Genomic DNA, 13,978 nt, shown 5'->3' with positions numbered 1-13,978 from the left:
TAAAGACAATAAAATTATATGAAAAGTCCCTCTTTACCCATATAAAATGATATGAAACAACTTGAGTCATAGTACTTTTGTTTTAAAATATATGTGTAGATTCTGCTTTTGTAAATATCCCTCTTTTCTTTAGTGCTTAATATTATGCGAATATTAGTGCTAAAACCACTATGTGGGACAGAGCAAAGTGGGCATTCAACGAGAATAAGGCATCAAGTAGTAGAACTCAAGGAAATAAAGAGGCATGAATTTAGGGGATTGGTGATCTGGTAAATTATCTTTCTGTTCTTATAGCAAATACTTGAAGTAATTAACTTAGAAGGATTATTATTTTGACACATAGTTTTGGAAGTTTATGTCCACAGTTGGCTGAATTGTTTTTGAGCCTGTGGTAAGACAGCTTATTATGGTGGGGAGCACATGGCAAAACCATTTTCCTTATGGCCAAGAATGAACTAGAAAGAGAATACGCCCATGGTCCTACTTTTCGGTTCTAAGATACACCCCTAAGACTTCCCAAGGACCATTGCTTCTTAGAGTTTCCACCACCTCCCAATAGCATCAAACTTGGACTAACTCTTTAGCACATAGGCCCTGGGAGTATATTCCAGATTCAATTTGTACTCTTTGGTCTGGATGGTTAGAGACCAGACAGGGTGAAAAGGACATGGTTATAGTCAGAGATTGCAAGGAAAACAGTTACACACAGGAGACATAGTTATAGTATTTTATAATGGTCACCCAAAGAGTCAAATAGAAAAGAAAGAGTACAGGAAATCTATCCACACAGTGACCCAAAGAATCCAATTGAGGGCCTGGATCCCGTGGCAATGTCCTGCATGAGTCCAGCTGGCAACCTGAAGCCCATGACAGTATCTTATGCAAGTCTTTTCATGGATCTACACTGGCAAGGCTCAAAGGTCAGCAGTGGAAGCTAGAAAGTCTGTTCCAGCAGGATGAAGGTTATGCACTGGAACCAAGAAGTGATGCTCAAAATAAAGACCAGGGCTCCCTCAAAAAGAACCACAGCCATCCTTAACAGCACTGAAGTCCTGAGCTCCTTAGACGATGGGAACAGCCAGCAAGATAAGCTTCTCCTGGAGACTGAACATGCACCATCTTTCCCTCTAGAGCCAGGAAATGGTAAAGATCAGAGCTCCCCCAAACTGGACCACAGCCATTCTCAGCGACAACAGGGTCCTGAACTAACTCTGACAATGAGAAAATCCAAGTTCATATTAGGAAAGATGTTTGACAGTCTTCTCCAGGAGAACTAAAGATAACAAGAAAAGCAACAACACTGTGGAGAACCAACAACATTAACTCTTCCACTTCAGTTCTCTTTTCTATGTGACAACAATCATTACGTGGGCCGTCCACACTCAGCACCACACTGATCAGTTCAGTTGGTGTTACAAGTTGACTACCAGTTATTAGTCTACGCAGGCATCCACATGTGAGCATCGCAGTATTGGATGTCTACAAAGGCTAAGGCAATGAAGAACACAAAGACTAAAGTTTGCTGCAGGTTTTGAGCTCAGATGGGACACTGGGAAGAAAAGAAGTACTCCAGGAATGGCAGGTCTATGTCGAAGGGACCCTAATACTGAGGGAGGGTCCATAACCAAGATAATTTGAGCATCTAAAAAAGTGACATAAACAAATTAAAATCCACTGAACAAAAAGCAAATAACCATTATGATATAATCAATAAATTGAAATTTGATGAGAAATGGAATATTTTCAAGTTAAAAATAATCTCTCCAAAAAATACTAAATACAAAGGGAAAAATAGTAACTTCGTATTGGAAAATCCTAGTAGGAAACACTGGAATAAAGTGAAAGTTAACATCATCAGTACATCATCAGTAGTACACTAACCATTTTGTAAGAGCCAAGTAGTAGTATTATGTTTGCTACTTAATAAAATATTGTGGTACCCAGATTCCTGGAACGTGATCCTCATCTTGTACAGTATTTATGGATAGTCTTCTCCGACACTGATTGGAGCTGACCTGCATAGCTGATAGGATGTGACAATAATGATGGTTATGTGCTTTCTGATGCTGCAATAATAAGAGACACTGCCTACACAGGGAAATCCAGTGCCATGTTGTAAGGACACCCAAACAGCCCTGACATAGTGAGGATATGTTCCTGCCAACACCCAGCTCTAATTGGCAGTCACATGAGCCAGCAACCTTGCAAGCAAGTGATTGAGCTCCAGTCATGTGTTTACTGACCATACTTCTGACCAACGTCTTGACTGCAGCTTGATGAGAGAACCAGCCAAGCTTTTCTTGATGAGCAGAATCTGTGCAAATTGATGTTTATTGTTTTCAGCAACTAAGTTTTGGAATGAGTTTACATGTAACCATGGGCAACTGATACAGGTGCAGGTAGTGGAATATAGCATTGCCTCTGTATTCCAGCCAGAGATACATGTATAATATGAATCTGGTCCCGATGAAACATAAAACAAGCAAAAATTGAGAGACATTTTGCAAAATAATTAGCCTGTAATCTTCAAAATGAAGGTTCTAAAAGTTAAAGACACACTGAGAAAACTGTCCTGAGACTAGAAACATGACAACTTTCCATTCAGTCCTGGTTCTGAATTTGATTGTTTTACTCATGAAGGATATTACTGTTTCTCAGCCATGGATTAGATGATAGTATATCTATGAGAAGATTTTTATTTCAGTGGCTGTATTTAAGTACAGTAAGAGGAGGTAGTTGATTTCAGGAAATACACTAAAATACTCAGAGGCGTTGAAGAATCAGATCAGTAACTTCCTCTTACAGAAGAAAAGAAGAGGTTATTTGCCCTGGCCTTTCAGTATTTTTATAAGTTTGAGATGGTGTAAAACTTTTTTAATTATATAAAAGAAACACATGTCATAGATAATGCTTTTGGCTTTAAAATAGGCCTGTATTGTCTTTTTTTTTTATTACATAAATCCACAGTATCCTGGGTTTTGTGATTTTTTTAAAAGGTATGTTTTTGTTACCAGTCTCATATAGATGGGCATTTAAACTCCAGTTCTAGTTCTTTGGTATTATAAAGATCTGGTTCTTTGTTATTTTGAACAATGCTCCTCCATAGTCTCATGAACATATTTGTGTCCTTGCTTAGTTTTTGCCCAAGAATAAATGGCTATGTGAATGAATGTGCATCCCTTTAATCAGTTAAGTGGTAATTCATTCTACAGACTGCCTATAATCTCCTTAGGAGAAAATGCAATTTATAATTTGGTAGTTATTTTTATTTGTTTTCTCCACTGGAAATGAACTCATATAAGAGTAGGAACTTTATCTGTCTTGATTATCACCATCCCCAGCATTCAGGCGCTCAATATGTGGTTGTTCCAATGGCTGTAATAGCAAACATTTATTATGTGCCTGGCACTGTCCTGAGGATATTAATACAGTTATTCCTGGCAACAGCTCTTATGACGTAGGTAGGATGATTATTTCTATTTGTAGATGAAGAAATTAAGGTACAAATCCATGCAACTTCTAAGTGATAGGGCCAAGAATCAGGCAGTTTTCCTTTAGTTTGTGAGTAGCTACCATGCAATACAGGGTCTCCCTTGGCACATATAGTAATCCATGCATGAATGGCCAATGCATTTATTTGAGTGTTGCACCAGCTGCAAATTTCAGCTAATTTTTCGCTTTTTCTTTTTTTATATGAATATTGGACGGAATTCACTGCCCATTTTGTGAGAACCAAATTGGTTTTATGGTCCTCTGAACTCGCCTCTACTTACTACCTAATAATGCTGCTCCTATAATTAATACTCACATAGATCTAAACTATAAATCATTCTCACCTGAAGAATTTATGGTGATGTAAACAAGATATTTGCTTTGCATTACCAGTGAAATGCTAAATCTGGGCTCACCGCTTCAACCTAGGAGGTAGAACTTTTCTATCACTTGTTTTTCGTACTCAGCTTCCTGCCTGGGCTCCTTTGCCCCTGGGGTTTCCTATACCATCCATGTTCATCATGCACCTGCTGGAGAAGAAACTGTAACCCTCCTGCAAAGCACTGATCAGTGCCAGCTGCTGCTGTGGAAGACTTTCATCCTTTTCTCTTTTTCTTTTCTTCCTCTTGAATGTTCTTGCCTTCCTCAAAACACCGAGTCCCATTTGTAATACACTTCCTTCTAGGAAGAGTACTTTTTAAACCTATGTTAGGTTAATTGTTCCTCTTCTTTAATAGGCTATCTTCTCTTTAGTTTCATGTGTTTTATAAAATCCCCATATTTACTACAGTATTTTGTACCGAGCTTGAAGCGCTTTAAAAAATCTTAGGAGAAATTGAAATTTAAATAGTATATATTCCATATTATTTAAAATTACAACCAATGAAAGCTAGGCTTGGTGGTACACTCCTATAATCCCGGCATTTGTGAGGCTGAGACAGAAAAATTGTTTACAAGTTTGAGACTAGCCTGGGCTACAAAGTGAGCCCAAAGCCAGCCTGAACTGCATAACGAGACTCTGTCTCAAAAAGACAAAAAAAAAAAATTATAGTCAATAAAATAGACATGATTTTCTTCATATGATTTGCAAGGTATCAAGAAACAAAAATCATAATTGCTTTCATTTCTGTAACAAAAGATATTCTGCTCATAGCTGCAAATATCGACCTTGCTTCAACCCCCAACTTCAGTTCCCTTTTCTTTACGTGAGTGGTGTGGGGACATAAAAGATAATAAAAATCAATCAAAGAAATAAGTGGGGGCTGGGGATTTAGCTCAGCGGCATAAGCGCCTGCCTTGCAAGTGTGTGGTCGTGAGTTCAATCCTCAGTACCAATAAAAACAAAAAAGACCAAAAAAAAAGAAATAAGTAGGATTTTCCCCCCTAAGGGCTAGTGCTTAAAGGTGTGTTCCTGTTTGAGAATTTTGATAATGAATTTGTTTTCAAGTGTTTGTGTGATACTAAATCTCCTTGCCAACCTGAAGAAGTATCGTAGGCAGCTAACTTATGTAGAAATTAATATACAGTCAGAGATGACCTGGACCCTCAAGGAAGTCAGTACAGAAAATGCAGACATCAGAGTCGTGGCTGGAGTCCCATCTGGAGAAGGCCAGGCCTCAAGGTGAAGAGATGGTCACCTCCTCAGGCATAAACAGCAACTTGAAATTAGACTGAAATTAGCACCACTGGTCAAGTGAGTCCAGACAAGCATCCGTGCCCAGCTGGGTGACCAGAGCATCTGGACTCAGTGCTGTCCTAAATGCCTTTGTCCTTCCCATGTGCCCCTGCCACACAATTCGTGCTTGTATTCCTATGGGTTGAGTGTGATTAGACCCACATTGCAATTTCGCTGTAAAAATTGCCTCCAACAAAGGGCCTTATGGTTACCCACTTGGGACCTCCTGTCAGCAAGCTACTCTCCTCTCTTATCTCTGATAAACCTCTTCCAACTTTTTCCTTTGGTTTGTATCTTCATTCCTCGATGTTGTGGCAACCACAAATTTGACATCTAACAGGTTATATTTATAACTATTGGAGGAGTACTGTCCTGGAATCCTGTTCTGAACAAAATAGCAAAATATAATCCTTTCCCTGCATGTATTTTTTAAAAAGAGACCTTCAGGGAATAGTAAGTATTGTCATTTGTTGGGAGGATGCTTTGTTTGGCATGAAGGCTGTAGCATGGCCTTTGGCCCTTTGTCTTCCTCCATAAAGAATTCTTTCCTTTACCCAGAGGATGGGGACAAAGAGGAAGGTTATAGTTGTTGAAAGCTCAAACTGCAAGCCAAAGAGAAAGTTCCAACAAATACTATCAGTCCTTTGAAAATGCCACTGCTTATGTAAATGTACTGAGGTACTTGGGTACTGGTGAGCCTCAGGCATCCTTGGATTTGTTAATATGCAGTTACATTTTGTTCATTTCTGTGATATGGTGTGATTCTTGTCTTTAGCAAGTACTGACCGTAAAGAATACCATACCTGTTTGTTTGCTTTGGTTCTTGGCTCACTGTTTTTCTATTGGTTTGGTTTAGTTTCATTACCTGTGATTTCCAGAGGATAACATAGAGGCTAATGTATTACTATGGAGCACTTGTATATGACTTTGCTGACATGTGTTTGTGTGTGTGTGTTTGTGTGTGTGCGTGTGTGCATGCATATGTGCGTGTGTGCATAAGGCATAGGTTGAACCCAGGGCCTTGTGCATGCTTCCCACTGTCCTCTACCACTGAGATATACTTTATCTCTGTCTCCTGAGTTTTGATTTTTACTGTTACTCATCTGGCCAACTGATTTGACATTCTCTGAACCAGGGTTGTAATTGTGATTAAAATAAAATATTAATAATTCTTTATCTTTGGAATTTTTTTTTACATTTTGAGTGATACATTTTAAGTTAATGCCTTAGAACTATAATGAGCAGGCTTGGTACATAATCTGAAATAAATCGAGAACAACAGTGAAGTGAAAAACATGAATATTTAAAAATCTAGCCCAGTTGAATGAAATTCTAAGATGTAGTCTAGTTCTGTGTGGCCTTGATAGGAGCAAAAGGAAATTTTCCCTAAGCCCCCAAAGGCTCCCTAGAAGAAACTGACAAGGATTAAACAGAAGGAGAAAGGCATACAAATTTATTAACTTGTGAAAGGGGAAAGAAAGTCACAGTGCAGGGGACAAGCATAGGACAAGCAAGCTAGTCCAAAACTATTCATAAAAATGTATCTCCCCCTTCCTGCAGAGGAAAGGCAGCATGGGAACTTAGACAATTCTGAGGACTTGCAAGTGACTGTTAGAGGAATGAATGGGCCCAGAGAACCTCTTGGGAATGCCTCTGAATCCAAGGATCTGTGTCCACCAGTGGGGTCACATTCCTCAGTTTTCTATGCTGAGATAGTGGGGAGAAGGATGAGGCCAGAAAGCAAGTGGTTGTGTTCCCTTTTGCAGTCTGGTCTTAAGGAGAATGAGGGAATTCCAGAGAGAGAGAGAGATGCTCTCCAGGCTCTTGCGGGGGAGGAGCTAGAAAGGTTACAGGGACCTTGATCTTGAGACTTTAAGGCCCTTTAATTTTATTTAGAGCATATTTTGGGGGCTTCTCCGCCCTGATACCCTTCATTTATAGTGACAGGAAGATCTGGATCACATCCTAGATAAAATTCGTTTGGCGCTGGCTGAGTTTTTCCTTAATCTTTGTAATTGCGTTGCGAATCTCCAAACTTTATGTAGGACAGTGTATATCTGGGAGGGATGCCCTGTAAGTAAGAGAATATTACTTTGTGTAGTCGATGCTGGGTTCCTAAATGGGAATTCACATTTCATATAGCATGTTAGCTGCAGAGTATCGTTTTAAAATAATTCTGAGACCTCGGACCGTTCCTTGTGTGGGATCCTTGGAGTCCTTGCGGCGGTGTCTAGCTCTGTGGCTTGTGTATACCAACGTGCCTTTGTTCCCAAAGTCTTTTTCTGCCTGGTTATTGCTGTGTCCAAGGGCTTTGTCTTTGCTCCACTCCGTTTTTTTCCCCATTGTGCTCCAGTCAGTCAGTCGTGTGAATAACTTTGTTTACATTCATCAGCGGATTAAGTGCATTTTGGGGGAAGAGAAGGGAGCGGCAGAGGAAGGAAGAAGGAAGAAATCCGAGTGAGGTGGATGCAGGGCGGGTAGGGGAGAACGGGACGGGTGTGAGGGAGGCAGAGCCGGCCTGGGGCTGAAGAGGACGGAGGTCTGGGGCTCAGGGGGGCTGGGGCTCCGGGGGGTGCAGGGGTGGAGATCAGCAGACCAGCATTTTCCCCAGGCTCGGGCGCAAGCTCTGAAACTCCTAGTGTATCACAGAACCTCGGCTGGGATTTGCCGAGGACACATGCTGTAATGTGTTAGTCATCCATTATCTGCTTCTATTTTTGCAGGTTCTTCTGAATGATGACGGACGCGGGTCCGCGCGGTGGCCCTCGCAGTCCCCGTCGCTGCGGAGCGCCCGGGAGCCCGCGCGTCTAGCGCCAGCGGCCGGCCGGCTGGAGGCAGAGAGCTCCGGCCGCCGCGCACGGGCTGCCGCCGCGCCGGGACCCACGCCGCGGGCCGGCCGGGGATGCAGTAGCCGCCGCCGAGATGGCCCGCCGCGCGCGCAGCCTGCTCGTCCTGCTGCTGCTGCTCGCCCTGCAGGGCGGCGCGGCTCTCCGGAGCCCGCTGTCGGTCTTCAAGAGGTGGGTGCACCCTATGCCTGTAGGACGCCGAGGTGGTGCGGGGCTTGCAGGCTGCTGCTGGGGATGCAGGCACTTCCTTCGGGGAGCCCGGAGTGCTGGCGGGAGCCCGCAAGGGGATAGATATATATATATATATATATATATATATATATATATATATATATATCTCTTTAATGGAATCGACTGGGGATTTCCAGCACGGTAACTTTTTGTAAAGTCTCTTTTGGGAAAAAAATAAAAACAAGAAGTAGAAAAAGGAAGAAAATAAAAACCCCTCCGTGTCTTGTAACCCAGCTTGCTGTACAGGCTTTGGCTTACCAAACTCCAGTTACAAGTTGTGATTTCCAATACTTTTACTGCTCTCTCTCGGGGACATTTTTCAGAAAGTGCAGTATAGTCTTTTAGACTTGGGCGTCTTACTGTTTATAAAAAGCTTGAAGAATAAAATAGCAAGATAGAACGGCAGTGGAGAAGCGCATCATGGGCTGTAATAGCTCACCAGGAAACATTGAGCTGTACACACACACGCTTCATAATTACCATATTAAATATTTATGCACTTGTACATTTGTAATTCACAACGCAGTCTTTTATTTTCTCCTCATATAACTCTGCCTCCCAGCAAGATTGTGCTTAGTTTTTGTTTCCAGGCAGTAACATTGGACACTTATCAAATAGCTAACAAAAATCGTACTGAGTTATGATTAAGATTTCTCTCATTAGAAAATTGGTATGTGGATAAAGATGTTAATGTCTAATATATTAATAGTGTACCTTTATTAACTAGAAACAAATGTGTATTTTGACAAGTTTTTATTAAATTAAAGTTTAAAAATAGACTGCCCAATTACTTTGGCTGTTTTTTGTTTACAACATGGGTAATATTGATCATGGACTATAAAATACAATTCTGAGTTATGTCGAAGATTAGCATAACATCTTTAGAATTTTCATTTGGGTCTGTATCAATAATCTTTAATCGTAAGGTCATAGAATTTTTATTTGTTCTCTTTCACATTTTATTTACGAATGTTGACTTTTCCTCTCTTTTAAGGCTTAAAGAAACTACTAGACCGTTTTCCAATGAATGTCTTGGTACCACCAGACCAGTAATTCCCATTGATTCATCAGATTTTGCCCTGGATATTCGCATGCCTGGGGTTACACCTAAAGAGGTGAGAGGAATTCTGTGTTTCACTATTCACTTATCTGTGTGCCGTCTATAATTAAAGCATGGAAACTACATTTATAGGTGGGGTGACACTTGTTTAAAAATAGGGCATTTGCCTCAAGACACCTCACATAGAGCTAGAATAGTTGAATATTATAAAGTAGAGAAAATCCTTCAAAGTAAATCTTTCAGTTGAGTGTTGTTTTTAAAGTTATTTACTCCTGTTGTCACCCGTGGTTTGAAATGGAACCTTGAACATTTACCTGTTTGGATTCTCCAAAGAATAATGCCCTCCGTAATGCAGCCTGTAAGTATGCACTAGAATATGAAATGTTATTCTAATAAAAGGAAATGATATTGAACAGCTGCACCTAAGAGATAACTTTGTTGTGTGCTCTTCCATAGCAGCCACAAGTTAGCCACAAGAACTAAAAACGTGCTCACCACCAAGAATTTGAAATGAAAAATATTTCACACTCCTTGAAGTTAGGAGAACTATTCATACAGGTGGCTGGTTGTTTTCTTTAGCCTGCTTTGCCTATTACAAGAGATATCATTTGAAGAAATGATACACAGCTCATACGAAAGTGTCTTATGGAACATTTGGGATAGAACTGGGCTGTTACTAGGGCTTTCCCTATTTTAGATACATATAAGAAGCTCAAATCACTGAGGTCATGTGGGCAAGGTGTTTCATTAAGAATAAAAAGGCCAGAATTAATTATGTTTTGCAGCCATGCAGTGCAGGGATTTTTGTGTGTGTCATTAAAAGATAGTCCTCTCCTTTTGAAGGGCTGCAGAGACGGGAGACACCTAGATGTTGTAGAGCTGCAGTGGCTGATGACTCATTGTTGCAGATAACATTCTATTTTCCGCTTTTAGTACTAGAAAAATAACAGTATTTTACTTATGAGGGAAAAATCCTTTTGAAACTGACATCCAGAAACTGTAGTGAATATACCTGGGCCTTTTTTTTCTGGGAGTAAGAGTTGACATTCATTTACTCGAAGACCTGGACATGTTCTATTTGTAAGGAACTACTTTACTGCTGTGAAGGCGACCCTCAGCCTCTCTGCATCCCCAAAAGGCCATGCAGATGACTTTTATGTGCATTCTGTCGTTCTAGTCCTGGCCTGTAATTTCATAAGCCCCTTGCTTAGTATTTAGTCCAAAAAGGAGTCTGATGAGATTAAAATGAGGGGAGATGAACAGTAGTCCCCCTACTACTGTGGGCCTCTCTATGTCTCCTCACTTTTAAAAGTGATCTTTCTCCTATTTTTGTTTAGTTTAATTTTACTTTATTTCTTTTTAAATATTCACTAGTTGATCTTTAAGTACTCATTTTCAATAAGAATATCATTGTTTTAATCAAACAGTCATTATCATTATTTGTTCTTAATCTACTTATTATTATTTAAGAGATAATATTTAAATTATTTAACAGCAATAATAACCAATGGTTACGTCAGTGAATTTTAGAATTACCAGAAGAACGTCTTATTAAAACACAGGAAAGACTCATTTCATAAAACAAAATGTTTATTCATTTTTCAATCCTATAATAATCAAAATAACTCTATGTGAAAAGAACACAAAGTATTTAAGTGGCCACTTTTATTCTGTACTGCCCGTATTCAGCTTCCCGTTAGGCAGTGGTGATGTGCTGCTTGCCTTCCCCACATGGAGCTAGTTTCCTCCCTACTCCTTCTCTGAGACCGTATGATTCCCAGGAGCTGTCTACACAGGCTACAGACATGAGAAAACAAACTTAGATTAACCAAGTCCTGCAACTCACCTCCCTTCCACAGTGGTTGGTTTATAGGAAGTGTGTGACCCGGACAAATTCAATCAAATCTTAGGACTTTTGCTGGGAATTTTATGTTGTATGTAAGCCATGTGTGGGCAATGTAGGGCAGTGGTGGCAAACCTGTGGCACCCATGCTGCAGCGGGCACACAGAGCCCTCTGCTGGCATGTAAGCCAATGTATGAAGTGTTTTGGGTTTGGTTTTTTTTTTTTTTTTTTTTTTTTGCCTTTTGATTAAAACCTTGGTATTCGGGTTTAACTGCAGTGTTGGCACTTTGTGACAAATCACTGAGTTTTGGTTGGAGCTTGGGCATTTGGTCTCTGAAAGGTTCACCATCACCCATCTAGGGTCTGCCAAGTTCATGACAGAGCCTTGCTTAGAATAAAGCTAGTATCATGTATAGTAATATGATGAGAATAAGAACATAAATTCTTGGTGGTATCACTATACATGGAGTTTTTAGCTATGTTAGTCTTTCTTTGTTGAGTTACGTTTTGCCTTGCTTCAGCTAATACTGTCTCACTGGGTAAACGATTTAGTTGCTCTGCCTATTGAGTTTAGAACTGGTTGTGAAATACGTCTTCTGTTTCCTCAATGCACTTGATTATTGAGCACGTACAGTGAGTAACTGATTTGATCTGACTGCTGCACAGATCATGTCTTGTAAGTTTTCATGACAAATGACGAACACCCTGTTGAATATGGACACACACTGTTCTCAGAAAGCCTTCTTCTGAAACTTGGTGCTCTCCGGTGAGGCAGACACAGAGTTATGACTCTGTATTTTTGGTGCAAAAGGTGTTCTTTTCTTAAAAATACAGGTTTAGCAGAGATCTTTTGAGAGGAAAGACGATAAAACGGCAGGCAAAAAAGAAAAGAAAGAAAAAGACCTTAGTAAGAGGAAAGAAATAAACAATGAAAGGGAAGTGAGAAAAGTTGACTAAAATAACAACAATATGCAAAAAGATAATATGATCAAAAAACAAAATGGAAAAAAATCCAGGAATAACTGAAATAGAAGGGAATATTTTTTAAAAATCATGTAAGAAAAAAAGGGAAAGAAAGAAAGCAGAAAGTACAAAAGACATTGAGATGTTTGTTTTTCTTTTAATAGTGGAGGCTCAATAAGAGCAACAGATTTTAAAGAAAAAATGAGTGAAAGTTGGTAGTTGAGGCTTACTAATTTGTTTAAAGAAAATATCTACTCAACATATTTTCTTTATAAAGTACTTCTTTTGATGATAATGAAATTCATGCCATTAAATCTGGTGTAAATCTTTCCTTGAGAGACAAGATTATTAGGTAGTAAGCCTGAACAGGAAAACAAGGAGATAGAGAACACAAGGGCTGAGAATCCTAGACGTAGCATTGGTGCCATAGCTAAGTTCCCATATGGAAGGCATGCTTAGATAGGGTCTCATGAAAGGATAACAGTCATGTTAGGCTGCAGAATCATACTCCGTTCTGCCATGTCACAGGATTTAAGAGTGGGGCAATAAAATATTGTTCCTAGTAAGCTGAATCCAGTAGGCTGTAGGGAAATAGCCTATTGTCTACTACAATATCAAAAACATTTAGATGTTTTAAGACTTGAGTGTTCTTCACATACTCAACATTAGATACCAACAAAGAGGATGTTTCTTAGAAAGAGCGTGTACTTAGCATTTGCAAGGTTCTGGGTTCAATCCTCAGCACTGCAAACACAATATGATAGGATACAGTATGATATGATATGATATGATACAATATATTGCTGATAAAAAGCAAACAATAGAGGAAAGGACTTTTCAGCAAAGATCTTCTGGAACCCGCAGTATATTAACCACGTACTACAAAGAAGACTGTCAAATGAATAAAAAATAAGTTTAACAGAGATATTTTTTGAAACAACTTGAAAGTCAGAAAGTAAGGGCTAGCAGAGTCACAACTACTGCCTATATAATTCTTTCATGTGCAAGGTCAAGGACTCAAATTCTGAAGGCCTGAAGGTCTCTACACACATCACTGTGAATATTAGGAATACGAATGCATATGATATAAACTCTGTGGTATTAAAAACAAACTTTGCTGTATAAAAGTTTATATAGCATGTCATCTTTGTTTCTTCATGAGAATAACAGTATAAAGACCTATAGCATCAATTTTATAATCCAATTAAGTTCAATTTCTTTTGTCTTGAATATTTAACAATAAATTTTCATCCTCTTTTATAAGTTTCCGGCACCAGTATTTTTGCAGGATTTGGGAAGTTCAGAAGGAACAATAGGTGATTTTTTAAATATTCTGACATGGAGTAAAGTCAGGACCTGGTGTCCAGGGCCACTGGCTTTAAATGCAGCAGAGCCGAAAGTGGTATTGTCTGAGGCAACCCTTTGGGCACTTCCATTTCATATTTGATTCCCTCACTCACCTGGGACCCAGTGGACTCTTGCCATCCCCAATTCTCATGTCAGCAAGACAACTTGATGCAGTGCCATTTCATTCACAGTTATGGTAAAGTCCTACCATCCATCTGGTGACTTATCTATATGATAATTGATTTTAAAATAAAGTAAGTGAAGGCATATTCATAGTGATTTTACATAAAGCTCCCTGTCTAAGTCTGAGTTGAAGCCAAGGGTTAGGACATTGACTTTGGGGCCAGGAAGACAGCGTTCTTGTCCCACTGTTGCAGCGTCCACTTAGGTGTGTGTCTTACCAGCTAGTCCTGCTCCTTTTCCTGTAAATAGGCTAAGAGTGTACCTAGCCAGGGTATTCTGAGGACTGAGCGAGGCGATTACAGTGCCGCATTCAGTTCAGTTGCCCTACATAAGGCTG

The 13,978-nt window shown here is 39.8% G+C and overlaps 1 protein-coding gene across 17 annotated transcripts in view; it reads left to right on the top strand.

Moving 5' to 3' along the window:
- The window catches only part of Pam (peptidylglycine alpha-amidating monooxygenase), a 226,333-nt gene that overhangs the window by 67,989 nt on the left and 144,366 nt on the right, over positions 1-13,978 (top strand). For 8 of the 17 annotated variants that reach the window (XM_063245521.1, XM_063245520.1, XM_063245518.1 and 5 more), the window contains exons 1-3: positions 7,477-7,629; positions 7,891-8,184; positions 9,239-9,359. In XM_063245521.1, the coding sequence (XP_063101591.1) occupies positions 8,090-8,184; positions 9,239-9,359 (216 nt within the window). In that variant the 5' untranslated portion in view covers positions 7,477-7,629; positions 7,891-8,089. Of the gene's footprint in view, positions 1-7,475; positions 7,630-7,890; positions 8,185-9,238; positions 9,360-13,978 lie in introns of those variants that run through there. The other 9 variants (XM_063245522.1, XM_063245517.1, XM_063245519.1 and 6 more) reach the window with 3 other exon arrangements.

This window comes from Cavia porcellus, unplaced genomic scaffold, assembly GCF_034190915.1.
Source record: "Cavia porcellus strain 051 isolate PalLab524CR breed Dunkin Hartley unplaced genomic scaffold, mCavPor4.1 scaffold_2, whole genome shotgun sequence".
NCBI lineage: Eukaryota > Metazoa > Chordata > Mammalia > Rodentia > Caviidae > Cavia > Cavia porcellus.
The sequence above is the reverse complement of the archived record's forward strand: the minus strand, read 5'-3'. Positions and strand labels throughout refer to the sequence as shown.